General features: G+C 42.8%; 1 protein-coding gene across 2 annotated transcripts in view; it reads left to right on the top strand.

The window, feature by feature from the left end:
• Positions 1-5,751: 5,751 nt before the first annotated feature.
• The window catches only part of IL1RL1 (interleukin 1 receptor like 1), a 38,498-nt gene continuing 25,199 nt past the window's right edge, over positions 5,752-19,050 (top strand). The window contains exons 1-6 of one of the 2 annotated variants that reach the window (XM_030569941.1): positions 5,752-5,856; positions 10,000-10,172; positions 11,543-11,613; positions 14,459-14,657; positions 14,985-15,159; positions 15,248-15,416. In XM_030569941.1, coding sequence (XP_030425801.1) covers positions 10,105-10,172; positions 11,543-11,613; positions 14,459-14,657; positions 14,985-15,159; positions 15,248-15,416 — 682 coding nt within the window. In that variant the 5' untranslated portion in view covers positions 5,752-5,856; positions 10,000-10,104. The remainder of the gene's footprint in view (positions 5,857-9,999; positions 10,173-11,542; positions 11,614-14,458; positions 14,658-14,984; positions 15,160-15,247; positions 15,417-19,050) is intronic. The other variant, XM_030569951.1, reaches the window with a different exon arrangement.

Raw genomic sequence — 19,050 nt, 5'->3', positions numbered from 1 at the left:
GTAGCACTTAAATGTTTGCTTTATTTATTTATAGAATTTCTTTAAATAAACAATGTATGAAAAGCCTTGATTAATTAATTCATGGTGAGAGGGTCAGACATAAATAGCATAAACAGCCCAAGAGGTACTTAAATTAATAATTCCTAGTAAGAAGAGAAGAGGAAACTAGGGAAAACTTCATGGTAGGATACAAGAACAATCTCCAAGGCACTCTGCTAGGAGGCTTTGGTGTCACTGGAGGATTGGGCTCACAGAAAGAAGTCCAAACTGCTGCACATAGAAAAAAGTCTTTCAGATTTGATGGTCTCTGATTTAATTTTTTAGAGGCTTCAGTCAGCAGCCTCCTTTCTATGGTCTTGGTCTCCTACCTTCAGTTTGTTCCTGATGGGTCTTTTTCTTGCCAGGGAAGTGAGTACTTGTGTGCTTATTCAGTGGCATGTTCAGACTCTCTCCGGTTGACATGCCTTGTGCAGGTTCCATGTGTGGTCTCTCCACTCTAGGAATTCAGTTTCACCTCCACCTCTTTTTCATGGGGACCCATTCAATCCAAATCTGGCATCAGCCAACATGATAGAACACCTTATGCAGGGATGGAAGGACAGACACTCCATCCTGGTCCTAACTCTCACCTCCCGACACTTCTCCTTGCTGTCTAACCTGTTGGGATGACAGCGGCAGGCTGGCCCAGTTTCTTCTGGACAGAGTAGCTGCTCTCATTTTCATTTTGACTGTCCTGCTTCCACCCGCTGTGGGCCTGTGGCCTTACAACAGACCTATGGCCTTGTAGCCTCCCCTCTGGAGGCAGCCCTGGAACAGTAAGACAAGGCTTTTGTGGACAAGGAACCAGCCAGACTTTTTGATTTCTTTTCTGCAATGTTTATTGCATTCTAGATGACAGATCCCATCCTTAAGGAACTATCCCCAAGCAGGAGGTTGCAGGTTCACATTTGTTTGTCAGTTATATGCCACTAATGTTAAACATGTAACTACGGGGTTGTTCTACAAAAGATGTCCCGGAGCTGGCTGAGCTAACCTTGTAGTCTGTCACTAGTAAGACTGCTGCAGCTCTAGAGTGCAGTAGTTCAGAAATAGTAAAAGCTAATTGTTGTTCAATTGTTATAAGACAGCTAATTTACCATGTGTATACAATGACCCAGCTGGTGAGGCCGTGCACTCAACTTGATGGCATTTCTCTGTCTGTCTGTAATGCAATTACTTTTAAATGCCACATCCGATCAATTCCAAAATGTCAGGGAATGTTCTAGGCATCAGTGGGCAGAACTGTATTACTCTGGGGGGAAACTGGAAAACCTAAAGTGGGGAAAATGGGGGAGTCAGCAGGTAAACAAACTGGCCCGGCCATGTGCCAGAATTGCTGACCCCTGCTTTAGCACATACCTCTCCATAAGACCCAAGTTAATAGACCATGAACTATGCCTTGTAGGTCAACAAATTCAGGCTACTGCAGTCCAATATAGATAATATGTTCCAGCGCTGAGGCCCCCATCACTGTGGTAGTATGGCAATGATTGATGGGAAGATAGACAGGTTCTAAGTAATTTAATGTTGTATAGGCCAAAACCAATGCCCTAAACTACCGAGAAATCAACAGGCAGTGCAGATAATGAAGCACTGATGTCATGTTCTCCCAGCAAGATGACCTGCTTGATAAGTGAGCCATGAGCTTCAGTTTCTGATCACTGATGTAACTGATACATCTGCCCAGTGCTGTGATGCATCAGCCCTTGTAAAGTCCCTAGTAACATGTCAATGCCAGTGATAGCTAATGGCAGCTAGTCTAAAAAAGACATCTCGTCTCTGTCTGTGTACAGTTGTCCTTTGCAGTAATCCCCAGACAGTAGTTCCATCTCTTGGGTCTAACACCTGGTCAGAGTACGCTGACCACTTCCCAGACTAATTCCCAGTGTGTAGGGCAGTTTGCAATAGCCTTCTTCAGGCTCCAGTCCCTTTAGGAGCCTGAGCTAGCTGCTGACTGTTTGCTCTGACTTGTGACTGCAGGACCTCTGCCCAGTCCCTGTTGCTTCCAACAAGTTCTGCACAGTCCTGAATTTGGCTGTGTGTGTCAGCCATCGCAGCCATGCTACACTTGTGGCTTTCTGCTGCAGTCTGTGCCCCTGCTTGGCCTCCTGCTTGCCCTGTAGCTCCTCAAAGCAGCTTCCCATGCCATCAACTTCTCTGCTCTGCTGCCAGCTCACCGGGCAGCCCTTGCCTTCTCCTTCCCGGGTCAGGGATTTTGCAATCATTTCTGCCCCATGACCTATTGGCTCCAGGTGGGGGATGTCCCTTTGCATCTGCTCTGGAGGGTCATAGGCCAGCAGAGAAGGCATTGATGAGGGAATAGTAGTTACCTGCTTAGCAAATTCATCACAACAGGTGTAGGCCCATGCAGAGTGCATTGCAGTAGCCCAGCTTTGTGGTGACAAAGCATGGATGATAGTAAAAAGAAATGGTTGTACTCTCCTAGCCAGAGGGAGATGGACAGAAATGTTCCTGGTCATTGCTGAGGTAGGAACATTTACTAACAGCTGGTGATCAAACAATATTCCCCAGCTGTGGACTTGTAGGAAAAAGGCAGGCACACATGCTGTAAGATGGACTATGTGGGCCAAAGATGTTAATGTAACCTAGTCACTGTTCCACATTAAACACTTTTATATAAGTTTTGGGGTTTGGTGCACACAGAATGCAGCCTGCTTAATGCCATGGCAAACACACAATTAAACATCCTTTTAAACCTTCTATTAAAGATACAGAAAAGAAGGAAAAACTGTCAGAACATTTTAAATGTCAAGTATTAAATAAGGCTTTCATTTTAACAACAGCCCTTGTTCCCTCTCCCTTTTGGGGACACCCCACCCATTTGACAATCTCTTAGATAGCATGGTAAAGATAAGTGAGTACAGATTGGCTGGAGCAGTCATTGCTGCTGTTAAAGTCTGGTTCTGTTTCCTAGAAGACAAAATGAGACAGACACACACAAAGAGGGAAAGAAACGAACAGCAAAGACAGAAATGTAGCTTTTGTCTCTGGTGTTGACTCTGGGCTATGCCTATACTACCATGGTAAGTTGACCAACACTACGTAACTGGATTCGATGTACCTTAGGTCTAGTTACTGTGGGGTCTACATCACGGTGGGTCAATGGGAGAAACTCTCCCATCAACTTACCTTACTCTTCTTGTCATGGGTAGAGTACAGTGGTCGACTGGAGAGCAATCTGCTGTCGATTTGGTGGGTCTTCACTAGACTTGCTAAATCGACCGCTGGTGGATCAATCTCAGAGCATCGATCCCAGCTGTGATGTAGACCTGCCCTGAGTTGCAGTCTCACTGCTGGAGAAACACAGGCACAGCACATGGTCTTATCAGCCACTGCGAGATCTGGTACATTTGTACCAGCATCAGGCTGTTAAGGGCTTTGCTTTTAGTTGCCTGTTTCTGGTCACTGGTTTGCAGCAGTGTTGAAAAATACATATTCTTGGCAGCTAAGCCAGACTCTTATTAGACAGAAGGGAGAAAGGAGAGAGACGGGAAAGAGAAGAAATAAGGTGGGGAAGGAAAAGGACACATGGGAGGGGTAGTGGGGAGGGGTAGGGGGAGAACAGTCTTTCATCTCACGTGGTGTTCAGGATTCAGCCAGTAGAGGTGGTGGAGTCATTTACGTCTCTCTCTCTGGCCTGGTCAGGTCAGAACATCCCTCAGGATTCAGATGGAGAAGGTCCAGGGTCCCAGGAGATGGTCGAGGTGGCAGCTATGATGGTGAAGCTTGCTCTAGTAGCCAATGTTCTTCCCCAAAGTCTGTTTCTTTAAGGACCCACACAGGGAATGGTGGGCAGAATAGCCCATCCTGTCTGTATTTTGCCCACCAATTAGGCCAGCTTTCTCACTCACCAATTTTGGGTCACTGATTTCTGGTTCCACACTTTTCTTGTTTACCAAGCATGAGCTCTACACAGTCCTTGAGTTATCTCAGCAGGCCTTTTTGGTTGGACTAACTCAGTTTGTCTGTCTCCTTTTCGTACCTTTTCCCATCAACATTTATTTTTATAGGTTCTTGTGACATCTTATGAGCTTTCATGTATGTTTTATAGTAGGGCCAATTTGGAGTCAGGCGATATGTAGAAAAGTATGGCTATGTACCACTTGGAATGCTCTCAGGCCTTCATGGAATTAGTTCAGAGGCTGCCACAAACCTTGTCCCTTGCTCTTTCAGTTGCTGTTGGTTCAGCTCCTCAGGCTACCTTCCAGACTGCTTGGGCCTACATGGAATGATTTCATAACGGGAGGAAGGCAGGCGGAGATGAGTCCAGCAGACCACTGTTTTGGCTGCTCTTGGGGCTGCCTGTAGTCAGTCAGTCAGTGAGTGGCTTGACAAGTGACAGAGTCAGTGATCTGAACTTTTAAAGTCATCACTGAAGGGCTGGATGAAGCATTGTGGGATTGGATTAGGAGGATTAATTGTTCAGTTGTAGTTGTTACACCAGCACTTACTGTCTGTAGTAGCAGTGCAATGATGCAGAGTGCTAGGGTGGACAGTGTGATGGTTAGCCTTGTTCAGAGCAAGAGCAACAATGCCAGCAGTGGTGGTAACAGGTGTAATAATGGCAGTGTACATATGGTGTGTTACTTCCACAGTGACTGCAATGTCAAAACTTTCTGGTGTATACATGTCCTGTGTTGTTGGATTGTTTGGTAGTAAGAAAGAAAGTACAGCATAATTCCTGAATAAGTCTTTTAGAGGGCAATCCAGTAGGAAAGTACAAGGTATCTTTTCCCTCAGGGTTTGTAAGATCTCGTACCCAAGATGCACCATCAACTTTGCCCCCCTCTGAGAGGGAGATAGTCCTAGGGTCTTGGTCTGACAGCGCTGGGTGTGGTTCTGGTATTTTGGAAGCTGCTCAACAGTCATGCAGAGGCTCTCAGCATTGTCTCATTGCTGTTTTGCTGCTTTGGTGACCTGCATCTTCTCCTTGGCAGGTTCCCTTCCTGTGGGTAACATAGTATAACACCACCCCACCTCCATCCTCCAGCTGCTCCCACAAATCTTGTCCCCTGCTCTCTCAGTTACTGTTGGTCCAGCTCCTCAGGCTACCTTCCAGACTGCTCTTTCCTGCAGAAGAAACTGCTGCTCAAGGGCCTCTTCGGAATCTTCTAGCCCAACCATGTGGCTGCACAGCTGCTCCCCTTTCTCATCTTTGCTGTAGGCTACTTCATGGCTGCTTTCCTCACTGAAAAAGCTGCTCCCGCTACTCCAGCTTTTCCTCTGGTCATTTCTTTGGCCCTGCTGCCTGGCCAGCGGTTCTCAAGTTCCTTTTCTGTGCTCCCTCCACCCTCTTTCAGTTCATGTTTTTGGTCCCCAATGTTCTTTATATATCACTTCTTTTTGGTTGTTAATCAAAGTGAATCATACAATTCCTTTTATTGGCCAAGTGCAGCTCTGTCCTTTTCTGCCAGATGTTTGTGGGAAAGGATGTACTGGAATTAGCCAGCAGGCTTATTATATTGCAATCCAAAGGCTTAAAAAAGTTGATATAAGTGTTGCACATTGTTGTTTAAGAAGTGTTGTTTAAGAAGTATATTTATTTTTAGTGAGCAGAGACCACATCTGATAGGCATTGGTTACCAAAGCAATTTCTGTGTCTACTACCTGATAAGCCTTATGCAGTGGGAGGTGCCTTGAAATGAGGTTACATATCTCATTCCTACAGGCTTGAATTGCAGAAGCAAGTTTATAAAGGTTCTACTAATCTCTGGCATGTGCTGTAATAGAGGAATCAATGCAGAGGACAAGGCACACAGATTCTGTTGATTCTGTCCATTCTGAGTTGTCCAACTGGTAGGTTCAATTTCTATGTTATAATTTAAATGTAATTCAATGTGTGATGGAGAGCCAAAATAAAGATCACACACAAATTAATTCATGTAGGAAACTGAACATTCTGTGGGATCCATTCCTTTGGCATGAATTATTGTATAATCTCATTTACATGCTTCTTAATTTCTGATGTAAACAATGTTGAGTAAAAGAAAAGGGAGGAACTCCGAGATTGTGTGGAGTACAGGTAACCTGGGAACTAAAATGAATGACCTCCCTTGAAATGAGGTACAGTTTGAAACTAACATTTGTTTTTCGGTTTCCTAAGCTGAACATTTATTTACAATTCAAAGATATGATAGATGCTTCTTGTGTGCAACTGGCTTTCGCAGCACTGCATTTTCCACATTGATGTATCTGCCTGTTTCAAAACACTGCATTACTACGATATGTATGGCATTTGTGCCAACACTGTTATAGTTTAATGTTGGGCTTGCTGAACTATACGGTTAAGTTTTGACTAATATGGAAGGTACTGATTCCCTTGAGAGCTATTCCTAGCTCTAAGTCCAACGCTCTGCTCATTATTTTAAAGCAACATTTTCTGTCAGAGTGAAAGCTTTGTGTATTGATAAAGGTGTGAAAATAACATCTGAAAGATGAATGGGTGCTCATTATGAAAGCTTCTAAGATTTCTTCACATTATGGGTATCATCTAGTATTTTATATCAAAGAGACATAAAACATTGTGAATGAGTAAATTCCTATAGTATTAATTGTCAGTTTTTGCTACTATGAAGTGTATGCATTTTATGTTTAGTCATATTTGTAAACAATATTATAAGTAATATCCGTATGCATTGCCAATATGCAAGTTTGGAAAACAGTTGAAAATTGTGTTTGTTAACACAGCTGTATTTGGGGGAGCAAACTACTTTGGTAGACAACTACTCTTTTATAACACAACTAGATCCTGAGCACTCTCACTGCCTTTGAAATCAAAGGCAGCTGAGACCACTTGGCACCTTACAGGGTCTGGCACTTAACATGTCTTTTCAGAGAAATATGCTACATTGGAAGGCATTCCTGTATGTTCAGACATTGGATATACAAAGTCTCCTTCATATGGGTAAAGGTTTGTAGAACTGAGCCCATAAAGCTATCTCTCTTCCCTCAGACCATAGAACATCTTATCAAGGTCAAAGGAAAGTTGCAGCAAAGCTGTTGGAGAATTACAGGAAAAGCTATTTTATCTAGAAAATTGACATTTTTGATAGGATATTATGGAAATAAATCTATTGCGTAAGTGGTTTTCGAGGAAACTGTTAGGTAGTTTTTACTTTAAACATATTGTAGGTTCCAAATATATCTGCAAAAATGTGTGTGTGTGGAAAAATCATATTCCCCTGTAAATATACAATACTGTCACATAGCCTGAATCCTACATCACACTATTTTAAGAGATTCCACAAATGTTTGAGGGACCAAAGTCAGGCTGCCTCTGTCCCTCAGCCAAGATATAGGAGTCATTTGCCCATTCTTGCCGTTTTGGAACCATGGGCCTGACTCTTCTCACCTTATACCTTGTGCAAACACTTGTGCCCAGTGAATATAACATGCTGCTAAATGAAAATGGCAGCATTTTGCATCTGCTTTGTTCTCACACTTTGCATGAGCATAAATGATAGCACAAGATATAAGGTATTGGAGAACAGAGTTCATATTGCCAGGTCCACCGGTGTGTCTAGACAATGCTAATCTCTGATCCAGCTTTTATTGAGGTCATTTGTAGATTTGCCATTGACTTCAATGGAAAATGGAAGCACAATCAAGTTTTTTTTTTTAAATTCCTGAAAAAAATGTGTTTGAAAAACATCTTTAATTATAACTCAGCATGTGCTGTATGTGAATCAAGACTCTGCTAAAAACTGATGCCAAGGCACATATAATGAGTTTTTAGAATGCAGTGATATGGTGCAGTGAAAAGCAACACCCTGGCTAAAATTATTTGGGAGGAATTTGCCCTTGCAGTGGGACTATTTTGCACCCACTCTGCTGGTGCAAATTGATCATAAACCCAAAAGCCCCTCCAGGAAATATTCTTGGAACAAGGGTCCTCCTTTGCAATCTAGTTGTCACATCTGGTTCCATGGGACCCCTGACGTAGGTGATTTGCCAGTTCCAAGTCCTGGCCAGTGCACAAATTAGGGCAACTGGTAGTTGTGCATTCTCTCCCCTCTCAGTCCTGTTGACTCTAGCTTGGTTATCTTTGATTTGGATACTGTTGGTATTCAGGTAGTGTGAAGTAGGCTTTGAAGTTAAACTCTTAATGTGAACAAGGACGTGCATTAAGCCTATGGACTTGTCTGCACTACAGAGTCTTTCTTTGCCAGTACAGTAATGTCAGCAAAGCACCCTAGTGTAGATGCAGTATATGCTGGCTAAAGAAGATCTTTTGCTGTCAGAGCTTTACCACCTGCCCAAATGACATTAGCTATGTCTACAAAGCACTATTCTATCAGTATAACTGCATCTCCACCAGGAGTTTTGCTAGTATAGCTATATTGGCTGGGGTGAGTGTTTTTTCCCCCCCCGACACGCCTACCCAACATAGTTATGGCAGCAAAACATTGAAGTGTTGACCAGATCCTAGTTAATCCTTTTCTGTTACAATATTATGTGTCCAGAGACAGTATTTTTGCAAGACAAATGTTCCTTAATTTATATAAGCAAGAACGTATGGTAAGGGATATAAACTTCATTCTCTAAAGATGAAAGCTTAGATTTTTTAATAAATGGCTGTTAGGCCTAAATAAAAATATAGCAAACAAAACCAGGTATGCCAACCTGACCAAAGTCAGGCTAACAAAGGTTTGTGTGTAATCCCTAAGTGAAAAACACTAAAAAGCAGCAGCATGTCTCACAAGCGCTGGGAAAAAGTAAAATAAAAAAAAAGCTGCATTCCTGGCATAGTACCAAATGTGCTGTGTTCGGGCAGCTCCTTCAAAAAACTAATAAAAGCCCTAGTTTCCCAGCCTCCTTGTTTTCACTCCCTGGTTTTGTTCTTTGTTTATTTTTAACTCCCCTACATTTCTAACTTTAGGCATGCATGTATACTAAAGGTGTCTAGTTTCTAGTTGTTAAAAAAAGGGGGTGGGTTGCTCCAGTAAATAATTTATAACGCAATAAAACTGTCTATATAGGCTTATACTAAAATGTAAAAAGGGGACTGGTTCTCTCTGAAGACAAGCTGCTCTCTATTAATGCGTGCACTTGTCAATAAAAAGCTTTTAATCAAACCTTGCTGGTGTTGCCTGTCTCTCTTGCGGTCAAACAACAAACTTTGCCGTCGGGGTTAAAGTCCCTAACACGGCCAATGCTACCTCTCAAAAATTAAGAGAGATGTGAGTGCTCATGATTTTCCATTAAGATTCAAACCCTACCTTCTACCTGCTGGCATATCACCCTCTTGTTACTTGCGCATACACACACACACACATCACCCTCTTGTGTCTCTCTCTCTCTGAAATTGGAAAAAGAGCTTGAGTTTGGACAATTTCTTAATCCAGGTAATATGTAAAGTTCTAGAAAGCAGATTGCTACCTTTATTTTGTGTCATCTTGTTTAGGTTTACACTTGCTTAACAAAATAGCTCTAAAGTAAGTAGTAAAACAATTGTCATTTTCATTGGGATAAATGCATTATGGACATAGAACCAGCAGTTTCACAAAAACTTATGTGCAGTATGTTACTTACGTCTTTTCCAATATCGTTCATGCTTTCCTTATCTCTAAGCTAGAGTGTTGTAATTCACTCCATTTAAGGTTCTCTTGAAAACTGATCTGCAACAGACACAAGATGTGGCTTCCCAATTATATTATGACATAACTTGAAGTTAAGTATCAGAGGGGTAGCCATGTTAGTCTGGATCTGTAAAAGCAGCAAAGAGTCCTGTGGCACCTTGTAGACTAACATACATATTGGAGCATGAGCTTTCGTGGGTGAATACCCACTTCGTCGGAGGCATGCAACTTGAAGTTGTTGTGACATGTCATATTACATGGTACTATTACTGATATGTCACAAAAAGTGATTAAAAATATAAAATAAATGTTGAAATACAAATTTGATTTTGAAATGAAGTTTTTAAATTTTCCCAAACAGATTTTTTGGCAGATCCTGGCCAGGATTCATCACCGAATTTGGTCCACTGGTTCGCCCATCAGATTCCCCAGCCTGGACCAGGCACTGACGGAGAGTGCAATGTAAATGCTGATCCATGCCCTCCTTGTCCAGCTTGAGCTAGGGCAAGGATATATTTGCAAATCTCCACAAAGGTATACCAATTACACCATTTCCCCCCAGTAAAGTATTTTGATGGGGAAGTGCTGAGCCATGCTGCCCATTGTGAATTCTAGTAGGCATTGTGAAGTCTCCGGAACTTTCTGGTACTGTATGTAATGGTAGTATGTCTGCTGCTACACTCCCTTCCTTGCACATCTGTTTGGGCCGTGTCTTCACCTCCTCTTTGGATTCCTTAATGCCATTAATGACTCTAATACTGCACAGTTCTTGTGCTTAGGTGATTGCAAGGGCTGAGGCTGACACCACCCTGCATGAGGAGCACAAGAGTTGGAGGGTCCTTATGCCTTACCCGCTATTATGCATCTGTGCATGGGGTTGGGTGCAATCTTGGCCTTCATTAGAATACAGAGATATTTTTCATGCTTGGATAAGCCAAGAATTGTTAAACAGCTTTTGCTCAACATTTTGGAACAAATTCACCTTTTAGCAGAGACCAATCTCAGGAAATATCAGCAACAAAGAATAATGTTTTCATAAACATAAGAACAGCCATACTGGGTCAGACCAAAGGTCCATCTAGCCCAGTATCCTGTCTTCTGACAGTGGCCAATGCCAGGTGCTTCAGAGGGAATGAACAGAACAGGTAATCATCAAGTGATCCATCCCGTTGTCCACTCCCAGCTTCTGGCAAACAGAGGCTAGGAACACTGCTGTGAGCAACTAACACTGTAATGGCAGAGTCAACATAATCTAACTCTCATATTAGCTTATGCAGGGCCTGTGCTACCATTAAGGCGAACTAGGCAGTTGCCTAGGGCGCCAAGATTTGGGGGTGACAAAAAGCAGTGCCCCTATTTTTTTTTATTTTACAGCTGTTCCTCCCCGAGCGCACGGTCGCTACTCCACTTCTCCTGCCTCCCAGGCTTGCAACGCCAATCAGCTGTTTGGCACCGCAAGCCTGGGAAGAGAATTAGAGTGGGAGCGGTGTGCTCAGGGAGGACACGGAGCAGAGGTGAGCTGGGGTGGGGAGGGCTGCATGACTCCGGGTGGTGGGGAAGTGCAGGGGAGTGTGTGCCTCAGGGCAGGGGGAGAGCTACCACGCGGGGGGCGGTGCCTCAGGGCGGGGGAGGCGGGGTGCTGCTGCGGGGGGTGCAAAGTGGAAGTTTCGCCTAGGGTGCAAAACTTCCTTGCACCGGTCCTGAGCTTATGAGGCAAATGCTATAAATCAAGCTGCAGAACTAGCATACTATACAGTCAGCAACCCGTATGACTCAGTTTATCATCCCCCTGTACTATCTTTTAATCGATGTGCATCTTTATCTGTACTCCAGCGATAGTACTGTGGATTCAGTCAGAAAGCACTCTGCAAAATCTCACTCTGTCTTTTTATTTCTTGATTTAGAACCGTGATGGGCCTTCTGCAATTGATCTTGCTATCTACTTTCCTCTCTGTTTCCATGACATCAGAATCATGTAAGTCTCATGTTACAAATATGTGACTATACAGAAATAGCTTTAATGTCACCAAGTAATGACAACCAAACTAGCTGCTTTAGCTTAAGCCACCAAATACAGTTTATAATTAGTCCCAGATAGTATTGCTTAAGGTTATTGAAATACATCAACCACTGCCTGCCTCTGAGATATTAAACTAAGGGTATGTCTTCACTGTGGCAGCGCTTTAACGTGGCTGTGTAGTTGTGGGACCAGCGCTCGGAGAGCTCTCCCAGCCCTATAAAAAAACCACCCCCATGAGGAGAGTAGCTACCAGCACTGGGAGCATGGCTGGGGCACTGTGTACACTGCCACTTTACAGAGCTGAAACTTGCAACGCTCAGGGGGGTGTTTTTTCACACGCTGAGCGAGAAAGTTGCAGCGCTGTAAAGTGCCAGTGTAGACAAGGCCTAAGCTTCTTTTGTCTGCTTGTGGTAGCTATGCAGGTGGAAGATAAAGGTGCTTTATGAAAGGATAACCGGTATTCTAGGCCCCACTTCAACAAAATCACCTAAGCACATGATTTCACTGAAGTCAAGCATACAGTTAAGTGATTTGCTAAACTGGAGCCCTAGCTAACATTTCCTCTCTCATTAAAGGTGTTTTTTAATGCACGTTGCTGTGTGAAATGTTGGTTAAGTGCAAACACAACTGCCAAGCTTTCCTAGTCTGGGCCCGCCACCCTTATTTATGTTAGCAGTCCCTTTTGTTTCAATGTGACCATGTGAGTAGGGGCTCTTGGATTGTCTCTACAGCCAATATCTATCAGTGTAATATTATTTAGACCTTACATATCTCTCCTATCTAACTCACTGAATTGCATGTTGCCTCAGACAGCGTGAATACGAAAGTAGCTATATAAAACACATTTCCAATTCTAGGTTTCCATATTTGTAGGTTTACATATCAATTCTAATTTACAAATGAATTCAATTTATTTAAAAGCTAAATTCTGCTTAAAGTTGCACCAAGATAAACTGCCTTGACTTCAATGGGTCCCTTGGCTCCTTTATAACTTATCCTGCTTCCCCAATTTCTCCTCTACTCACTCCCACTATCTCCCTCTCTTCACCTCTCCACTAGATTCTGGTATCCTCTCTTCTGTCTTTCTGGTTTCCTTTTCTTCTTCTCCTACTTTCCAGGAACTTCAAGAGCATTCTGCATTTTTGGCATGTATCCCTGATGGGGTTTGTGTACAATCTTCCTTCTTCTACTGGTCCCTGTATGAACTTTTCCCTTTAAAGCCTCCTGCCTATGTGGTATTTACAGGCACCTAGATGATAATATATCAAAGTATCTGTCTGCAAAGTATACAGCACACTAAATAAATAGCAAACAACTACGCTGAATTGATTAATAGTCTCATTTCAATAGCAACAAACATAATAGTCAATTGTGTTTCTAATACAATTAAACATTACAAGAAATAATCTAAAACAAATAAATGTCATATGGAAAGAAAGAATCTTAAAGATGGAGTTTGCCTTTTTGATAAAGGCAGACTGGAAAACCAGAATTCCATTTCATGAAAAATGTTGAAGTTTCACAAGTGGCTTCATTCCACACTGGAACAAAACTGAGACTTTTCAAAAATTATTTGTGAAAAACAGAGCTCCTCTTAGAGATGTTCCAGTTTGTATAAATAATTAAATATTCCTTGGGCCAAGGAGTGAGTGTGAATCTGGAACTTGGTGGCACTCACCTGGGATGCGGGAAACCCAGGTTTAAGTCCCTGGTCTGAATCAGGCAGAGCAGGGATTTTAACCTTAAAACCAATATATTGCCATGAAAAATTTCAATTTCACTGAATTTTCCGATGAACAATTCCTGACCGTACTATTGACTATTTGATTCTGCTATAATTCTGGACTTCTCTGTCTCACATAGTGCTTATTAGTTCTATAAGTAGCTTATTACATCATTCATGGAAAGAAAAATTTAGAAGGAATTAAAAATCAAATGGGGCTAAATTAATCCTTGTGCTGACTCCAGAAAGTCTGCTGTTACTAGTGTTCCATAATTCAAATATGAGAGTAAGAATCAGTTTCCTTGTGTGTTTGTTACTTCATGGAGCTGCTAATCAATTAACTAAAATGATAAAACAATCCTATTGTCCATTATAATGTGCTCTGATAATTTAGTTTCATACCAAATCCAGCCTAAATTCCTTTTTCTAGCTCACGGGAAACATGTTGCACTCACAAATGCCATCTGAACTTGAAGGGAAGCATTTGTAGCAATGGGTATGCTGTATGCTCATATGTTAAAGAGAAGAATGTGTCACTTTGGATTTGCATTTATGTACTAAAAGCTAGTCCACACCTGAAAATTGCATTAATTCAACTTAATACTGATTTAGTTAAACCGATGCAACTCCCTGTGTAGTTACTCACCTTAAACCTGGTTTATAACAATTTAGTTTCCACCTGGTGCAACTGACATAAGCCAGGTATAAACTGATATAGGAGTGCCTGCCTCCCCAAGTTGCACCAGTTTAACTAACTTGGTTCAAAATTCCACCTTTAGTTAAACAGGTACAGTTGTGTGCATGTCTAAATTATACCTCATCATATTGTCCCATAAAGAGTGTCTCAAGATATGATGCATTAATGATCATACAACAGCTTGGCTCCTTCTGAAACTTTATTGCTTTTTCCTGTTAAATATGTAAAATGTCAGATATTCACAGGGTGAAATTCTGGCCCCTTTGAAGTCAATGTCTAAACTCCTATTGACTCTAATGGGACCAGGATTTTACCCACAGTTGTGCCATGTAGTTTTTCTCCAGCCAGCATTGGGAACTTCTTATTTTCTTCTTTTCCAGTTAATGCAATGGAAAATGAGGCTTTGATTGTAAAGTGTCCCCAAAACTGTCAAAATAGGACCATCAAATGGTATATCACACAAACGAACCAGTTCATTCCTGCAGAAGAGGGTGGACGGATACATTCCTCTGGACGATTTCTTTGGTTTCTGCCAACATCAAAAGAGGACTCAGGAAACTACACTTGTGTTACACAATAGTAAGCAGAACATTGAAAAATGCAAGTTTTAAGGCTATAATAAGCATAGGTGTCTGTTTTAATTAGATGGATAGTTATAATCCCAATCTGTATAATCTCACATATTTTTATGGTATCCATCTGAATCCCTGAATCTTTTCTATACCAATTGCTATTTTTATGTGGTCATTTCCCCCACATTGAACTGCAAGAGAAATATAGTGTCATGTACCCATGTATAAAGGAAAAATAACATTCAGTAGAAATTGTAGGTTATTTCTAGCAAATCCTTAGAAATATTCCACGGCCCTCTGTGTCTGATCTGTTTATATTTATTATTTTTTTAAGTTCTAATTATACAAAACAGTCCACTGTGAGTGTGATGGTGTATCCCCACAAACAAGGTATTTGTTTCCCAAGTCGGATACGTTATCCAAATAACACTGGAACGTTAACTTCTGGAAGAATCGTTTGCCCTACGATTGACAATTATGCGAAGGCTACTATTGTCAAGTGGTATAAGGTAAATAAAACATTAACAACATCAATGAAAATCAGATTATTATTTCAAGTTACGTACAGCCAAATGATGAAAGGGTCTTATTTTTCAGGACTGCAAACCTCTCCAAGGACCACGTGAAAAATATTCAATGGGAGAGAAGTATCTTTTTATTAAACGTCCACAAAAAACTGATGAAGGACATTATACTTGCCATTTTACTTACATACACAGTGGAAATGTATATAATGTATCAGCGACAAGACCCTTTATAGTTAAAGGTAAGATGGTCATATTGCTGCTTAATAAGATAAGGATCACTACCTGCCTTGCTACAACGTGAATTATGTGTATATAATTAGAGAGAAAAAGTTTATCTACTAGTTCATTGCTCTTTGATGATGAAGGTTGTGACTAGGTGCTTACAACAGACTTTTGTGGATGGAGAAAATTGAGATACAGAGCCAGGTTGGGCTCCATCTCATATCTCCAATCTCTCTGTCTTCCTTGGCCCTGAATTGTGTTTTCTGACCACATTAAATCTCCCAGCAGCAGCCTCTGATAACACTGGCTTTTGGATGTGATGACAACGTTGCTGTTCTTGGGGCTATTCTGGTTGTGCTCATTTCTGGAGGTGAGAACTTGCTTGCTTGGTTCCCTCAGTGGAGTGCCACAAGGTTCCATTCTGTCCCCTTTGCTGTTTGGTGAATATGTGACAGATAGCTCAGACAAGATTGAGGTGATGAATATGCACAGAGCGAAACATTTTGAGTTTTGTAGATGCATTATGAGTTTAGTAGATGAGTGAGTCTTCATTATTTTGAAAGTGTGGGGGGTCTCATGAGACAGGAATGGAATTTGGGGTACACTTTTGATTGCTGTCTTATCAAGGGGGCCTGTCGTAACTATGGTCAAGGACGGAGCTGACTGGACAATAATTCCATTTTGCAGCCACATTTGAAATTTTGAATTTGTGTTGTTTTTGATCCTCATTGGAATGTGGCATTTTTTGGTGTGTGTGTGTGTGTGTAATCTTCTTCCTCTGAAGCATAAGAGAAGGCCACAGCTGAGGATGGGACACTGGAGAGAGAGAATAGGTGCTCTGAGATGGTACCAAGCATTCTCTCCTCTCTCCGGTGCTTGGCTGGTGGATCTTGCTCACACGCTCAGGGTCTAACTGATTGTCATATATAGGGTCTGAAAAGAATTTTCCCCCAGGTCAGCATGGCAGCACAAATTGGCATATTCCTTCTCCAGCACCAGGTCTGGTTCACTTGCTATAATCATCTGGGCATATTTCACTTAACTAATTCCCTGCCACTGCAGAGGTTTCTGGAACCGGTGCACCTCAGTTCCTCGTATTTTCTGATTATGACACACAATCATTTAGAGAGTCGAGGTAGATAAGGTATATATTGTATTGGACCAACTTTTGTTGGTGAGAGAGACGAGCTTTGAGCCACACAGAGCTCTTCTTCAGGTCTGGGAAAGATACTCCCAGCTTCAGCAAAATGCAAGGTAGAACAGATTATTTAGCATAAGTAGTTATTCTATTCTGAGGGACCATTCCAGGTACATTCACTACATACCCACAATCCTTTAGGGCGTAGGAAGGCCCCAGGTGGTCCTGGGGCAAGAATAGATTAGGGACTCCGTCCTAATTTTGAAATCTAAAATTTTGCTTACTTTTATCCTCATGGAAAATCAAAACTGATCCATCTTATCCATAAATACACAAACACAATATGCAGGCTATGTCTACACATTTTTCCAAGTTATCTACACATTATTTACACATTTGTACAAAATTCTTACTGGCAGTACAGTGCTAAATTTTATAGTGCAGGAGCCCTGCAGAGATGATCTCATCTTGGTAGTTCTTGTGTGTAATGTCACCATAAGATACAGCATCCATACTTTAAACCTAACATTTTACCAGTAAATAGAGGCTAATGGGAGATTGTAGTGAGGTGAAGACTCACTGGCGCGGCGCCTCCTGCTGGTCAGCCTGGGAATGAACTCTTCCAGCCCAGAGTGCCCTCTGCAGGCCGGTGTCTCATCTGTCACTGGCCCCCATGTGCCTCCCGGCCCCCGGTGCCCCTTTTCCTGGGGGTTCTGCCCCAAGAAGAGCCCCCTGTATGGGTCTCCCATCCCAGGGGAACCCCCAACCCTCTATCCCCACCTCGCCTCAGTGGCAACTGCCAGTCATCAGCTAGCCCCCACTCACTGGGGCAGACTGCAGTCTGTAAAGGCCACTCATCATCAGCAAGGGGGGATTGGACCTGCTGCCTTTGCCTACCTTGGGCTGCACCTCTATAGGCCCTTAACAAGGCCTGCAGCCTGGGGTTTTATTGGGATGGAGCTCCCCAGCTCCCTCTGCCCTTCCCCAGCACTGCTCAACCTCAGATACCCTGCTAGTACCCTTTGTGGGTCCCTAACTAGGCCTGCCACCTGGGCCTTTGCTAGCCTGGAGCTCCCCAACTCCCTTTGCCCTTCCCCAGCACTGCTCAACCTCAAGTATCTTGCTCAGCTTCCCAGACAGTCAGGTCCTTCTCTCTCAAGAGGTTAGATAGAGAGTGTGTGCTCTTCTGGCCCACCACCCTCTTATAAAGGCCAGCTGGGCCCTGATTACACTGGCTACAGTTGTGTCTGCTTTCCCAATCAGCCTCTCTTTTCCCAGCTGCAGCCCTCTCCAGGGCTGTTCTAACCCCTCCGGGCAGGAGCGGGGTGTCCACCCCGCTACAGAGATCTGTGCAAGAACAATTCTGAGACTTCCCACATTAGTAATTAATACACATATTGTATCAACATAAATCACACATAACTCACTTTTGATATGCCAAAATTTAAACGAACAAACCACCCGCAAAGCAGGCACGTAACTAGTCAGAAAGCCCAAGAGCTTGAGTCAATATTGTATTACTCCAGATTCAGGTTGGTGCAACTCTACTGGAACTAAAGGTATGGAGTTGTTATACTGCTGTCAAAGGGGAGGAATGCAATGTGGAATTAAGCCCCAAATCCTGAACCCACAGTTTTGCCAAGGAAACACTTGGCGATTTGCACACTAATAGCATTTGCTTTGCATTCTCCAACCACATAGCTGGGCCTTAAATGCAAACAAGAGTTATTACCATTTACAGACCACTCCTGAAAATGTCATCTCTGTGTCCCAGAGACCAAACACCAGGATTCATGCTGCCATTCAATGAGAAAACCAAAACCTAGTATTAAAACAACTGCCTCTTCAGCACTTTTCAAAGTTCATGATCCATTACTGTCTAAGTATGGCCCTTAACGTCTAGCTGCTTCCACACAATAGAAGTGTTACTTGACCTAGCTAAAAAGTCAGCTCCCACCAATAACTGTAACATTTTCTACATACTTCTAAGATACACTCACTAGTCAGATAGGATTTGATCCTATCCCACAGGGGGCAAGATTCACTGGTATGCTTCAGCTACTTTAGGGCCACTCCAGAAACCCAGTTTAGCTGGCTGGTCAAACCAGGTTGACGATGGTTTTCCATTGTAAAAATATTGCATGGGAGCTGGAGTGCACCAGTGAACCTAGTCTAGTCAGGAGAAACATGCTTTCTAACAGTTAAAAATGATTAATTCTGATCAGGGCTCACTCCTCATCTCCCCCCTGAAACCTCTTCCCCAGCCTCCTCAGCCTCCACCCCCTGGGGCAGGGGTGCCCCGTCCTCTGAAATCCTTGCCCTGGAGATGCTCGACTCAGCCACAGTGGGAACCGCCACACCCCCATCCTGCACCCGCTGCCTGGCCCCAGCAACCTCCAGTACACTCTCCCATACCTTCCCAGTTGAGCTCTTCGCTGTTGAAGTAGCCATCACCGTGGTCTCTGCCTGGGCTGCAGGCTGTATTGGGGATGGGCACTTAGCAGCAGGTGTGA

Source organism: Gopherus evgoodei, chromosome 1 (genome assembly GCF_007399415.2).
Source record: "Gopherus evgoodei ecotype Sinaloan lineage chromosome 1, rGopEvg1_v1.p, whole genome shotgun sequence".
In the NCBI taxonomy this organism is placed as follows: domain Eukaryota; kingdom Metazoa; phylum Chordata; order Testudines; family Testudinidae; genus Gopherus; species Gopherus evgoodei.
This window is presented reverse-complemented; position numbering and strand designations above follow the sequence as displayed.